We start from the raw sequence: 15,375 nt of genomic DNA, 5'->3' as shown, positions 1-15,375 counted from the left end.
ATGTGTATAAAGCACGAGCACATTGTTACTGAACATACCTAGAACATTATCTGACCCTTGCATACACGCACACACATTCTATTTTCCATTCTTGACCGAGAGGAAAGTTTTCAAAAGTGTAATTACAGAACATAAACCAAAGTAGCTACTCAGCCAAAGCAGATGATGAAGGTAGTTACCAAAGCCTCTGAGCTGGACCATTATTAACAAACTAAATCCTGAGCCCCCAAAATCCCAAAGTCAAACAAGCACAAGCAGTAGTGCTTTTCCTAATTAAAGAAAACACAAAGCTGGAGTCTTACCACAGCCAGGCCTGGTCAGGCTAGTATGTTACACAAATCGGCCCTTAATTGGATCATGATTTTGTGTTCTCCTCTTTTCAAATTGTGATGATAGGAAAACACTCCTCCATTCTTCCACAGACTGAGAGGTAACTTGAAACGAGAGCTCCCAGCTTATTTACTTCATGAAGCCCAGCCCCCGACCACTGTGCATGTCTAACTACTTCCTGTCAGCCTCAGAGGATGTGATGTAAGAGTTACCCTCTAGACTTCAGCTTGTCAACACAGCAGCAGAAATCAACGCATAGTGTTTCATACACTCAGGAAGAATAACAACAAATGTTTCCGTTGAAATATCAACAAAAGTCTTACTTGATTTATTCCAAAACGGAACAAATATAAACCTACTTGGCTGTGTGGGCATGGCAAGCACCTTGTTAATGTTATCCTCATGTGTGAAAAATGTGAATTATCACCAGGAACTGGTGCTTCTACATAATGTTCCCAATGTTACCAGCCAACTGGACAAGTGAAAATACAAAGTAATATTATATTCTCTTACCTGAGTCAGAATCTTTCTGGTCTCCATTTGCTCCAGTTGTGAAAGGCAGTTTCCTTTTAGAGGCCTTTTCTTTCATCTCCTTGACCCCATCACTGCGATCCAATTTGGGAGTCTTGTTTGACAACACTTTTTCCTGCAAACAAAAAAAATCAGATCATTAAGAGCTATAGACAATATGTGAGAGAAAAGAGAACTTGGGTTAGTAGGGGCCTATGATTTCCGCATTAACACAATCGCAAAAATGGCCAATAAAAACAGAATTTACTGTTAAACGAGGAAAGTGAAATAAAGTGAATTAAATGATGTCATTGTGAGGAGAAGGAACATTCGTGTGGTGAAGTATTTCCCCGGCAGACCGCTACTAACACGCACCTCCCAAACTAAACATGCCAAAACTAAAACAGCGGCGAAAGTTGGTGAAAAAAACTTAGAAACTTCTCTCTTATGGAGCATGAATTGAAGCTAGCGGGCTAGCTTAGTTTACCAGAGCATGCTAGTGTGGCTGTGTGTGCGACTCAGGCTGGTTGAGTGTTTACACAGTGTTTTAATTTAAAGCTTTAATGTAAGCTGGCGTTTTACAATGGCCGCTTGATATCGTGCAAGTTCTGAGTGAAAAAAGACAGTCACATTTATTCTTGTACCCAGCTCGTCTTAACCGTCAACAGACGCATAACACACTTCCGACCTTGAAAATATGAGCGCCGTTTGCCACATCCTGTCTGTGTAAACAAAATAAGGGTGTCATAAAAATTATTTCTGGAAGGGCATTACAGTTTGCTGACCATTTTGTAGCATCGTTTGCAGAGGCTGACATCTTATTAAAAAAAGTTAGCCAGGCCACATCAGTCTCTGAATTACCAGGCAATTCAAAAAAATTTAAATGGAAAAAACAGAATTTGGAAAAAAAATAAAATAGAATTTGGGAAAAAAAAAATTCATAGGGCTCCATGGTTACAGCATGTATATAACATGTATATAAAACTTGAGTATATGAAACCATAAAACCTTGTTGCAGGTTTTTGGAGGTTTTTAATAATATCTTTGTAGACGGCATAGTGTGTCCCGTTATGTGCAGTATTGAACAGTCTCTTATTTGTTTGTATATCTTTACAATGCACAGAAAGAGAAAGACGTGAAAGACGTTCATGTCTTACAAAAGGATTGTGGATGATGGGCAAAATTCCAAAAAAGTTTTCCTTTAAGGTCTACAAACTGAAATAGACACATGTAATCCACAAAGCATGAACCAGAGGCAACCGGATTTGTTCTTTGTGACCTCGATGATTGAGTGTAAAGTACACATGCACATCACCTCTTCATACAATTCTTGAACACCCCCCCACTCTGCGCTCTCTATCCACAGGGCATGTTTTCCATTATGTGCCGACTCTTTGAACTCCTCCCCCCTGCCCTGCCCCAGTCATAAGACGATGATGTCATGGTACAGTAGAGACAAACAGTGTTCAGCTACAGTGAGCAGGCTCTCAGTCAGCAACACAAAAGCTTCAACAACAATTTATGTAAAATCGTGGTAACAAAACACTGTGTTGCATGAAAAAGCTGTAAGCTGAGAAAATGGTAAGTGAGTGCAAAACAAATACAGTACGACGGCTGTTTTAATGGTATTTTAATTTCTATTTTTAATGCTGTGACTGGCTAGTTCTCTCAGATCTGCCTTCATATGACACCCTGCGGTCTTCCAGCAATGCCTGCTTTTTTCGTTTCACTCTGCTTTCCACCCACCCTTGTGCGTTTCATTCCCTCCCTCCCTTCCTCCATGCCAGAGTCTGATGCAATCCTTTGCAGAGGGCTGTAAATCTATGCCTGCATAAGCTGCACCTCTCTGCGCTTCGTCTGTTGCTGCTGCTGCTTGTATCTTAACAGTTGGCACCCTCATCACTCTGCACCGAATACTTTGCTCCCATGAAAATAACATGCCTGAGCATGTGTCAAATTAGGGGAATGCTTCCTTTACTGCATACACACGGCAGTGAATGTTTGGTCGAAGGGGGGCCTGCAGTATTCTACTACCTTCATTTTATAAACAGTAGCTTTAAAAAAAGTCAAGTACATATCTTTAAAAAGGATCAGATTCAGTAACCAGATGAGACAATATATATTTTTGGAGGTGTATAAATTATACTGTTGTTGGTTTTTACAAGGAGTGTGTGTGCTTGTAGTTATATCATGCTTACCTTCTTGCCACCCTGCTTTTCCACCATGTCGGTGTTAAGTGGGAAGTGGTCCAGCTGGGGGGTTTTAGAACCCCCACCTTTGGGCATCGTTCAGCTCTCCCCACGCCAAGCTTCATTCACGCTGCCATTGCATCGTCATCAACCGTCTGGAAGAAGAAAAAAAAAGGGACAGTGGGGGAGGTTATCACCTGACCACTAGGTTTCTTTGAAAACACATTTACATACTGCCATACAAGGCACCCTTTGGCAGTACATCAAGCACTCCCTCCTGAAGCTATTCAAACATTTGATAAACACTCCTGATGACGCATGAACACTGCTTAAAAAGCAGAGTTTTAAGTAGGTAGAACGTTGTGCATCATATTCGACATTGCAAGCCAAATGCATTTTTGCTGACCCAGATTTAATTTTTTCACCCTGAGAATGAGAACATTGTAGTGGTCGACCTTTTAAAACACAGACCTCACAAAAAGTACACTTTGTGAGAACACCCAGAGCTATAAAATTCAGAATGTGGTCTTGATTTGGCATTGTTGCTGAAATGCAATGGTAATATAGTAATCGACATACCAGCTCAGAATGTAACAGCAATACCCCAAGTAGATGCCGAACACTGATAGCGCAGCTCTCTTGATAGCCTTAGGCTATCCACATGGCAGCGTTCTAGGCAGCGTTCTAGGCAGCGTTCATGTTATTGGCGGGTTGAAAAAGTCGCATCCACACTGTGCCAGATTAGTAAATAGTTGCATCCAGACGGGAACCTATTACTTGGTGAAAACGATGTAATACACAAGGAACGCCTATGTGCGGCACTAGAAACACACACAGTTGGAACCGCGTGACACACTAAACTATAGAAGAAGAAAGAACGCATGCGCATCAGTCCGTCGTCTTCCGGTTTCCAAGGCTCATCTAGACTTAATGACAAAGTGGAATTACTTCTCAGAGTCATTTTGGAGAATAAGACAACAAATGTCAGGAGAATGTCAACTGGGTGAGTCATGTCTGTCGAAATATTTACATATTATGTTGGCTTGTTGTCAAAGCTCACTTCTAGTCACTTGACGGTGAGAGGGTGGTGACAGGTCTGTGACCTCATCATTTTTGTAAAACGACAAGCCAGCGTTTTCAGATTTTCCCACTCTGGAAGTCCTTTTTTTCAAAAAATACCGCCTCAGGTCACCCAGAACGCCGTTTCCGTGTGGATGAAAGGCTGAAACGATAAAATACTTTGCTGTTTTGACCTGAAAACGTTTCCGTGTGCATAGTCCCTTAGCCTTGTGACTGTCTAGCTTCTGCATATTTTGAAAGTACCACAGTGGTGTTTAGGGGACTCTGTCAAGCATGCTTCTTTCAAATTGTTAAGTATGACGAGCACAATCAGCGAACACTACTGCTCAAGTACTATATAATGGAAGTTCAGATCACAGATCAAAGCACGTCACCTGTGATAATTGCTCTACCTTGGGCATTGAGTCTTATAGCAAAAACAAGAACAACTGTCTGCTATTATGACATGCTATTATGCTCTGAGCAGTTTAATGTGCTCCATGTTCTCATTCTGTTCCTTGTGTCTGTGTACAACAATAATATATGCTTTACTATCCATTACCTTCCTTCATGAGGATAGGTCTTTTGCTTCTCAGGGTCATGAATTAATCATGCATTCCATCCACATTCCCCTCCTCCATAATGCACTCTCTCTCTTCTGACTGCATTCAACTATAATCATCCTTGTGACTTGAGTGAGTGAACAGATGAGACCATGGCTGTATTGCTTTTTTTCTCTGCTCAGAGACATTGGCACTCCTATCTTCCCTGGCGCCACTTCCATCTCGCCTACCCCCACTCTCCTCTTCCTTCTGCAGTTCTCCTATTCAAAGACAGCTATTTATATCCCCCCAGTCAAGTCAAAACAGAAGGCTAGCCAACCAAGTGAGGCTAACAACAACAGAGGTTGAACAGCTCCCCTTTTGCTGGTGTATGGCAAAGGAAACCTAAGAAAATCAAATAGCACCTTTCCTCTCGGCCACCACTAAGCTACAGTATGTTCCCAGTTGTACTGAGGAGAGATTTCACTGTCAGAAAACACAACTGGAAAGCCTCCCTGAAATAGAATATCTGGTGGAAACTCATATTCCTCGACTTTCAACAATAACTGTAAGGTAGTAATATAGTATTTTCTAACATTGTCAACCGGTATTGGTGTAATTGTACGTCATAATCACGGTTCGGTACATACCTCGGTTTTAAGGTCACGGTTCGGTTCATTTTCAACACGGTAAGGGAACAAAATGCTAAACATAAAAATATTTAGCCTTTGTGTGAACCACTTTTTTTTTTTTTTTTTTTTTTTTTTCCCCCTGTCCTGTCCAGCCTTTAAAGCAGATAGAATTGTATACCTAAATGCCGTCAAGTGCTCAACAGATTTACTCTGCCAGAGAGAAGTGTGATATACACTTCCCCTGTCATACAAAATTTATTCGACCTTGATGCTTGTTATAAAGCAAATTTGGAGCGCCCGGACCGGAGCAGGAGGGGACAGAGAAGAAGAGAAAAGGAAACGGGGGGGGGGGGGGGGGGGGGGGGGGGGGGGGGGGGGTCACAACAATTGTGACAGAACAACAGAAACATACCGAACGACATCAGCAAATAAATGTCCGTGACAACTATAAAGACGAACAAGGATAAAGGACAAATCAATATCAACAACCACAATGACAAAGCTGTCAATGACAATCAGACATAATAGCAGTCATGAAATGATGACCTATGACAGTGATCACAATGACAATACTGCATTGAAACAGTCGCACACAATAGCAGTCATGAAATGATGAATTATGATAGTGATCACCATGATAATACCGCATTGAAACAGTCACACATAACTGTAGTAATGAAATGATTATCCATGATAGTGAATAGAATCAAAGTTACTGTAATGCACATCATTGTAAAAAAAAAAAAAAATACATATACACACATATATACATACATACACATACATAAATACATATATACATATATATATATATATATATATATATATATATATACACATATATACCGCACATACACACATATATATATATAGTCATACTGCTGAAATCACCGTCGCTGTAATAAAACCAACAACATAATAACACCCTGGATAACTCAGTGAGTAATGTGGGGAAGTACGTATGTACTGTGAGTGTGCATATGTACAGGTATCTCTGTATGTAAGGAAGACTTCATATATATATAAAGGTGCAGGAATGTGTGGGCGTGTGATTGTCACTGAGAGTGCATGAAAGGAAAGGGGCCGCCTTCCACCTCCCAGAGAGCCCCGCCCCAAATAGCAAGGCCGGGCCCCGGCCGCCAGAAGGCCACCAGGCCCATAGGGGCAGGCAGCACAAAGAACAGTGCCCCAAGAGCCAGCCCAGAGAGCCCCCCCCCCCCCCGGGAAGACCAGTAAGGGGCCGAAGAGAGGTAATCCCAGCCAAGGACAGGGCGCCAGCGGGCCGGAGGACTGCCAACCCCCGAGACCAGCGAGAGATCACACCCCACAAAGGCAGACGGGTACCGGGGGCCACAAACCGGCAGGCCCAGAGACGCCTCCACAGCCGGAAAGAAGCCCGCCCGCGCCGGAAGCGCCAATTCTCCCCCACCGCCACCCCCACCCCCAGGGAGCGGAGCCCGGCCCGCCCCGGGCCAACCCCCGCCCGACCCCCGACACAGGGCCGCCCCGCCAAGGGATGCAGGAGGCACACCCTCCACCCACCCGGCGGAGGCACGGGCGGCAGAGATGTATCGCCCAGCACCTGACCCCACGGAGCAAACCCCTGTATGCCCCCCCCCAAATAAATAACTAAAATAAATAAATAAATAAAAATACACACACGCACGCACATACACACTCCTACGCACCCACACACACGCACATAAACGCTCCTACGCACAAACACACCCCTATGCGCACGCTCATACACACTCTTACTTACTTACTACTTGTGTGAACCACTTTTAAGGATTTAAAAAATGTAACAAAAATGTATCTGCTGGCACATAATTCTCCGAAAAACACAATTCTTAAATGAAAAATTAAAATATATATATATATATATATATATATATATATATATATATATATATATATATATATATATATATATATATAGCATAAAGAAAACTGAAGGCTGTGGAGGGGCACTGATAGTGAATTTGGTGCATTAAAGATGCTTAAACCAATCCAATGTAGGTCCAAACATGCAAACTAAGCATTCTGTTATAGATGACAAAGCAAATGAGTCTCATATCTAATAATTTAAAGTCGTACCTCACCACATCGCTCTAATTTCGCCGTTTCACTCTATCGTGGTTTTTCAAACATTTCAATAAATCATGCTGTTTCATGGTTGAACACAGCCTACTATTAGTTGAAAATATGCATATTTAGGCAAAATGTATGTAGTTTTTTGCCGAAATTAAGCATTTTTAAGCATAAAAAAGGGATTATTGTACTAAAATATTGAGAAGATGCATTCAAATTATGAATGTATTCTACATTGGTCACAAGGTGTCAGTAATTGTTCGGTGAGAACAGGCTTTTATTGCAGGTTTAAATTACAACACAACAGGCACAATAATAACAAACAAAAACACAATAAAAACTCTGGACCCCTGACGTCACTTCCTGTCCTCCACACGAAACACATTTAGTCTGACACACACGAGCACAAGTTTTATTTATCTCAAATGGTTTATTTTCTCTGATTATATCTACTACATTTGGTAATACCTGGGTAATACCATTGTAAAGTTGACAATTGCCGTGTTATTTCATGTCTAGAGGGCTCTAATAATGTTAAAAATCATATTTAGAAGATCAGAAACAGGTTTTCCATGCCATGACTATGAAAATATCCTACTTTGCGGAAATTAACTTATCACGGTTGGGTCTAGAACCAAATAACCCATTAAGAATTAAGTATTTTTATTTTTAGACTATGCCAAGGGCCAATAAACACCCCTGGTGTAGAGTCTATAAAGTCCCACAATTTTTACTTGCTTCTGGGTGCGGGGGATCCCGGTTATAACAGGCTTCAAGAAACAACATGCAGTCTGGGGTATGGTCCCATTTATTGCACACAAAGGAATGAGTAAATCCGTTGTCCAGAGTGGAGGTATGGTGAAGGCTAGCTAGCGGGTGCGTGCAGAAGTGAGTATGAGCGTGTATGGGAGAGTAAGCGGTAAAAAAAACGTGGGACTAGAAAAGTACCTTACATACCGATATCAACTGGCAATGCAAAGTCTTAGCCAGTTCCTGCTTCTTTCCTACCTTCCTTCCTGTACTTACCTTAATTGCTTAACCAGTAATGATAACAGCCATGCAACACACTAGACAAGTGGAAGAGTCTCTGCTCTTGGCTTAATACGATCACTGTAATATGTCCTTCACAATCAACTGACAAAATAAGTATTTCATGTTTGTGCCATTAATGTTTTTAGTTATATCAAATTATATGGTTTACTGGTGTCCTTGATACCAGCAAATAAAAACTCGGATTATATCGGACAGTATCTAAAATTTCCAATAGTAGCACTCCGATACAAGCAGTCCATTCCAGTCTCCGCTCCAGCACTTCTATCCAGCAGCTCCAGATCCAGCATGTAGACCCCATCTGAGCACTGCAGCAGTGCTAACAAGGACGGAGCAAAACCGACGTCAGCCGTGTGGCAGCACCACCAACTAACGTCCGAAAAAGACAAGTGCAAAACCTGCCGTGCAGAAATCCCTCGATGTGTTACAGAACCAGGGAAGTTCAACATGACCAACTCCAGATAACAGCATGAGGATCCTTGCAAAACCACGGAGGCAAATAACTCTTCCAAAAAACAGGAGCCCTTACGACATTGAGAAAAACAAAAAAAAAAAAACAAACCTTTAAGCGATAAAATAATTAGCCACTAACAGCAACAATGCATTTAGCTGTAAATGTGTCCGCTACTTAAGTTTAACAGGTAGAAAGTTTGATGAAAATGCTTAGTGATTGTCAAAAGCATGTAATGCATTGTATTCAGCAAGATTACGTTATACCATTGACTTATGACAACATCAGCACCATGGAGAAATGTAGTGCATGCATTAAGGAAATAACTAAGAAAATGGGGGAAGTCAGTGAAACAAACAGATAAATAAAAGGCAGTCTGAACATTGCCAAGCATATATTTTAATGTTTTCTGCCTTGGCATTAGCAGTATTAGCCTCGGCCATTGAAATCATAATTGTAGAGAAAGAGTGGTGACAGTTGAGCCAGAAAAGCAATCTCCACAAAATGAAGGATAGGACCTGCCAGTTCTGCCAGTCCTTCCCTCCATAGTTTCACTCATCCATTCATGAGCACACACACACACACACACACACACACACACACACACACACACACACACACACACACACACACACACACACACACACACACACACACACACACACACACACACACACACACACACACACACACACACACACACACACACACACACACAGCTCCTGAAGTAGCATTATCTCATCTTCCTGGAGCCACTCCCTCTGCGGTCAAACAGAGGCCAGCACTTCAGCATATTGCAGCATGCACCTACATCAGGATGTTTTAGTACCAGTCTAGTTACTCTAACTACTAGTTACTGCTAAATAAACTGTGGGATAACTGATCTCCAGACTAAAGCTTCAACATTGTTGCTCTAAACAGGTGATGTCCAAACATTTTTCCGCCGAGGGCCACATTCTGAAAAGTGAAAGGAGGCCACGGTGATATTTGTTTATGATCTTTCAAATATATTTTGTAAAAAGGTTAAACAAAACAAACAGTGTAATTAAAGACAACGCTTTGTGTTATTAACAGTGTCAACATTGAAGCTTTTAGCCTTTAGCTCCATCTTCCCCATTTCTGTCATTTTTTTGTTTGATTATATTTCTTCCATGTGCCGCAACTGGGCATGGGCCGGTATGAAACTCTGACCGTATAACCTTGGGCAAAAATATCACGGCTTGACGGTAGTGTAATTTCAGCTCTAAAATGTGTTATTTTGAAATATCTTTATTGAAAAGAGAAAAAACTGTCATTTTTAAACCATATAACACGGTCAATGTAGAACATTATGTGTTTAATATAACAAAAAACTGAATTCTTTCTACATAAATAACAAATAAATAAAATGTAGTTTTCTATGCAGTCTACGGTGGCTAACCCTGCAACTCCAGTCACAACACAAATATTTTATTCGATCGATCGGCCACTGATCAGTATCAGACGATTTCCGTGAAAAGCATGTGATCGGCATATGTCGATAAACGCCTTTAAATGCCCATCACAAGAGCCAATCACCTCCGGTCCTTTCACCTCGGACTATTGCAACATGCAGCCTGTAGCGACCATCCCTCGTCCACTTTCCTTCACACTGCGCAGGCGTGCCAAACCCAAAACAAACATGTCGGCAGTCTACAACTTACCTGCCATTTGTGTGAGTGATATAAATTTTGCACCCCACAAAACATGCCATAGAAAATATCTTGCCAGGGTGGCACAATAAAAAGCTTTAATATGGCATTTGAAGAACAAACACTTGACGGAGTATGGTGAGTTTGAGGCTCACGATGTGATCATCAGTCAAACGGCAGCTAATGTATGTAGCCTAAACGCTGGACACTCGCACGCATGTGCTTGACAGTTAGAAGTCTTAAAGCAAATAACCCAAAAAATAATTGAATTCATCAGACTAGTTGACCAGCGTCTCTCAACGGTGGAAAACAACGGGTTTGCAGACTGCTCTCTCACTTGGAGCTCCGCTGCGTGCTACTGGAAGTCCTGTAAAAGCGCCATCAGACAGTGTACTTTCACATCCAAAGTCTTCTTAAAGAAGAGTCTCATCCTCTCCAAGTTTCCCCAATGAGATATCCATCCATCCATTTTCTACGCTGCTTATCCTCACTAGTGTCGCGTGTATGTTGGAGCCTATCCCAGGTGACTTCGGGCAAGAGGCAGACTGGTCTCATATAGACAAACAACCATTCGCACTCACAATCATACCTATGGACAATTTAGACAATTTATAGTCACCAATTAACCTAACCTGCATGTTTTTGGAATGTGGGAGGAAACCAGAGTACCCGGAGAAAACCCACGCACACACAGGGAGAACATGCAAACGCCATACAGGGATGCCCAACGGAGATTCGAACCCAGATCTTCCAGATTCCTGCCTGTGTGGCCAACATGCTAACCACTTGTCCACCGTGCGGCCCCCAATGATATATCTTCTCTTCCATCCATCCATCCATTTTCTATACCACTACCTTGTTGAAGCTAGTGTTTAAACTAAAAACAGAACACTTAAGTGCTTGTTTTATGTGGGCCAGTGTCCATTATATTTTTAGACTTAGATAGGGGCCAGTTAAAAATGCATAGCGGGCCACATTTGGCTCGTGGCCCATAGTTTGAACACCCCAGCCCTAAACAAACACTTTCTGAAGCCACTACTAAGTTTACTAGATGTCTTCACATACAGAAACATCTGAAAGTTCAGTTTTCATTCATCTTCAGTAATTCCCGCAAATGAGGATGGAACTATTTCCAAGTCAAGAAACCTGATTTCACCCATTGCAAAATGAAAATGATAGCGTTAAGCCTAAAACTGCAAAAATGTTATTGTACAATCTTAACTCCAACACAAATCCCACGGCCGAGAAGTGGCTTCAGAATCAGAGATGAGGCAGTTGTTTGCTCCAAGCCCATGCCACTCCTATCTCATGATTCTCACTGTAGACAGGGCAGTGACACACCTCCAATTTTCCACATTGACAGCTGAGCAGCACAGCAGCTGCATACAGGGATGGGCTTGTTGATCTCAATGCGTATGTGCCTTGCTTGCTAATGGTTAGGTGCAGTGTAAAACCCCCAGCGCATATTGCACAATACATTGCATCCACCTTCAACTTACTCTCAGGCAGTAAACAATTGCTTCCAGTGTTGATGATAAACAGATTTGACTTAATACATTGTGCCACATATAAGCTAAGGTTTAGGAATTTTTTTCACAGTGGCACAATGATTAATTTAAATTCTTTGTTTTGAGATACTTATTCAATAAATACAATACAGACCAAGGCTTCCCCACACAGGTGTAGTGTACTGATCAAGTATACAGTGTACATTTAAAGTCAACATACCTCTTATGACGCACTAATAAACAATACAAGGCAGAGTATTTCAGACAGTATGCACTTGATGTGAAAGGTACTTCTGCAGTTCAACTTTTAGATGCTATATAAATAAACTGTAAATACTGAAGTGGTAGCAGTATACACCTGGAAACAATTTTATGACTGTGATCATAGAAATGTCCCAATGCCAGTCCATTCGGGCACAAAGCCAAACCCAAGCATTTGCTACAAAGTGGAATATGAGGAGTGACAGACAACTTTTAGTTTGTTCATCAACTGAACGAAACACCTATTTTTTTCATCTAAGAAAAGAGGAAAGTTTTGAATACTTTCTTTCTTGTTCCGAGTGCTGCCTACTTTTTATAGCAACTGTCTTGATTTTAGCCCAAGGATCCTATTAACATTTTAGGATATTTCAAAGTTGGTTTATTTCTGTCCCAGAAGACACCATCATCTGCTAATGTTTAACTAATGATCTACTCACTCACAATTCTAGATTGTTGCCTACTGGTACTGATGTAAACAGTAAGAAAACAGCTGATTCTATGAGACCACACAAATATGTATGCAGGTTTAGGCCCCGTAATACTGGCAGTGTGGTAAGAATGACGTTCAGAGGGACAGCAGCAGCAGAGAGATCGCCTGTTTGGTGTGCAAATAAAGGCAGCCAGGCTCAGCTGCTGTATCCTGGCAACTAGAGCACAGCTAGCGCTGCTCAGTCCCTGACCTGGGCCTATTCATTTCATTGTAGACCTGTGCAGAGAAATAAAACCAAGGCTAATACGTGAACACCTGCACCGCCATAGAATCAAAATCTATAAAAGCACAGAGGACAGAATGTGCAACTGTAACTACGGAATGAGCAAGGTTGCAGTGTCATATATCTGTGATTATTCTTACCAACAGACAAGCCTGACATTTATATAACTTTTTACACTATATATATTGTTTATACACTGTATACACCGCCGGTCCTCAATAGGTGACATACGGCCCTCCAAAGCTTTTATTTGGCCCACCAAACATCACCCAAATAAAGTAAACCATTCAGTCTTACTAGAGCAGTGCTTGTTCATGCAGTACTTCCACCGCTCTGCATGGTCAACAGTGAGGACATAAGCGTAACAATGAAGCAACAGTAGAAGAAGATGGCTCACATTTAAACAAAATGGTGCAATCAACTCCAAAACAAAAAAGAAAAGTAGACACTAAGAGCTGGACTTTTAATAGCAACTGGACCACAAAATATGCATTTACCAAAAATGCTGAGGGGATGCTGACGTGCAGACAATGTTTTCGAAGGGATATAACCTGCAGAGGCACGTTCAGACGAAACATCAACTCGTTGATGTCATCTGTTGACTCAGTTTGAATACGCGAGTGTAGAAATTGAAAATGCACTTTTGCTGTTATACTAAAACAGCTTACCTTTACATTTTTCAAACTGTGGTCCTCTTTATTATGTAGTTGAGTAGCCCTGGCATACACCATTGTTCACTACTTTGTATCTTAAGCAACAGTCCTTTGGGGTTAAGACTGTATTAAATCGGAAGCTTACTTTTCATTTGTGTGTGCATGCTCAAGTGAGAATCTGGTGCAAAAGGAAAACATGGAATTAATACATGCACTTGGAATTTAAGTGCCGCGTTGGGCCCTGTCCATGCACCTCCAGAAGTCAAGAGAATGATGGAGAAAGAAGAGTGAGCTGTGGGGAGGAATCCAATCACTTGGTCTCATTTCCTATTCGGAGCACGTGCGCTCTGCCTTACACCTCTCGGTTCCATCCAATAACTGCTCAGTGCTTGTTGCCTGCCTGCCAGTCTGGTAAATCATGCCGTCTTTGCCAGTGACCTCACTAGGATAGTGGCAGGCCTGTATATATGTATATGCAGCAATACTGCAGGAAAGGCAAGGACCAATCCAGTGCTTTTCTCTTGCTCCTCTCCAATCCCTCTGCTCCATCAGTGCTCTGACTCATCCCCTCATTTCTTCACCCTCTCCTCTCTGAGTACTTTTCTCTCATCTGCCTTTTTCTCTATTCTCAACATCTCTCTCCACTCTCACATGCAAAAGCCTGACATTGCCACAGCAACGTGTGAGCACGCACACACACACAGAAAGCCTGTTGCCTAGCAACTCAGGGATGAGACAGATGCAGACCTATCAGAGAAGCTAGTGAAATAGCTGTGGACGAGGTGAGGAAATCTCTGAGAACACTGCCTGGGCATAACCACCTTAAGCAATGAGAATTCAGTCATTTTTAGACCTTTCAAACACTACCAAATTGTGTTTTATAAGCTCACATCTTGTGACAATTATAATTCTTCTCATGAAACTTCAACATGACCACAAAGTAAAACAATCCTAAACAAAGGGTGCATTATTTACTACCAATCTCTACATAGAGTACATCAACATTTGCCTATTCTCAGCACTCCAGCCTGAGTGGCTGTCTGAAACAAAGATGAACTACGTGGTATACACATCTAACCATGCTGGGAATGTATCCACAGAGATGACATGCAGTGTATCACACAGAGCCAACATGCACTACAATAACAAGCAACTAACAACGTCTTACATTCTACAAAAAATGTGAATAATGTGGAACGTAACATATTTATGTTGTCATGTTTCATAATGTGCAGTATAGCTCCATTTGTAAAGTCCTTAAATAAGGCTGAATGACCGGGAACCTCTAGATGGCCAGTCCACTCAATCACTTTAGATTTGAAGGTGCTTCAGGTTATAACTGAGGTTTCAAAACAGCTGCTAGCCTTAGAGCTCAAATACTCAAGTCATTCATGCTGGACTTACATGTAAAATCAATGACCAAAACAAGTCCAACACAAAGTCAAACTTGTTGAATGACATCAGCATTGTTGCTGAGTGTAATAAAATGAATACAAATGTCAACAAAATAAACGATCACAAAACATTTAAGGAAAACGAAAAATAAACTGAACAGAAAATGACAAAAATTAATTGGGAGTCTTTTGTTGCGCCTCCACGGCAAAGTAAGTGGTGAACAATCGCCACCCAGAAATGCAACTTTCATCTTTAATGTTGGATAAACTAACTCAGCGTTAACATGCCTATTTCTAACAAAAGTTATCTGTCCACTTGTAG

At 41.5% G+C, this 15,375-nt stretch overlaps 1 protein-coding gene across 6 annotated transcripts in view; it reads right to left on the bottom strand.

The window, feature by feature from the left end:
• The window catches only part of ankrd11 (ankyrin repeat domain 11), a 137,712-nt gene that overhangs the window by 28,514 nt on the left and 93,823 nt on the right, over positions 1–15,375 (bottom strand). For 5 of the 6 annotated variants that reach the window (XM_054770609.1, XM_054770611.1, XM_054770612.1 and 2 more), the window contains exons 3-4: positions 3,039–3,184; positions 844–976 (exon numbers count right to left, since the gene is read on the bottom strand). In XM_054770609.1, coding sequence (XP_054626584.1) covers positions 844–976; positions 3,039–3,125 — 220 coding nt within the window. In that variant the 5' untranslated portion in view covers positions 3,126–3,184. Of the gene's footprint in view, positions 1–302; positions 757–843; positions 977–3,038; positions 3,185–15,375 lie in introns of those variants that run through there. The other variant, XM_054770613.1, reaches the window with a different exon arrangement.

This window comes from Dunckerocampus dactyliophorus, chromosome 3 (assembly GCF_027744805.1).
Source record: "Dunckerocampus dactyliophorus isolate RoL2022-P2 chromosome 3, RoL_Ddac_1.1, whole genome shotgun sequence".
In the NCBI taxonomy this organism is placed as follows: domain Eukaryota; kingdom Metazoa; phylum Chordata; class Actinopteri; order Syngnathiformes; family Syngnathidae; genus Dunckerocampus; species Dunckerocampus dactyliophorus.
Note: the sequence above shows the minus strand (reverse complement) of the source record. Positions and strands in the feature narration are given on the sequence as shown.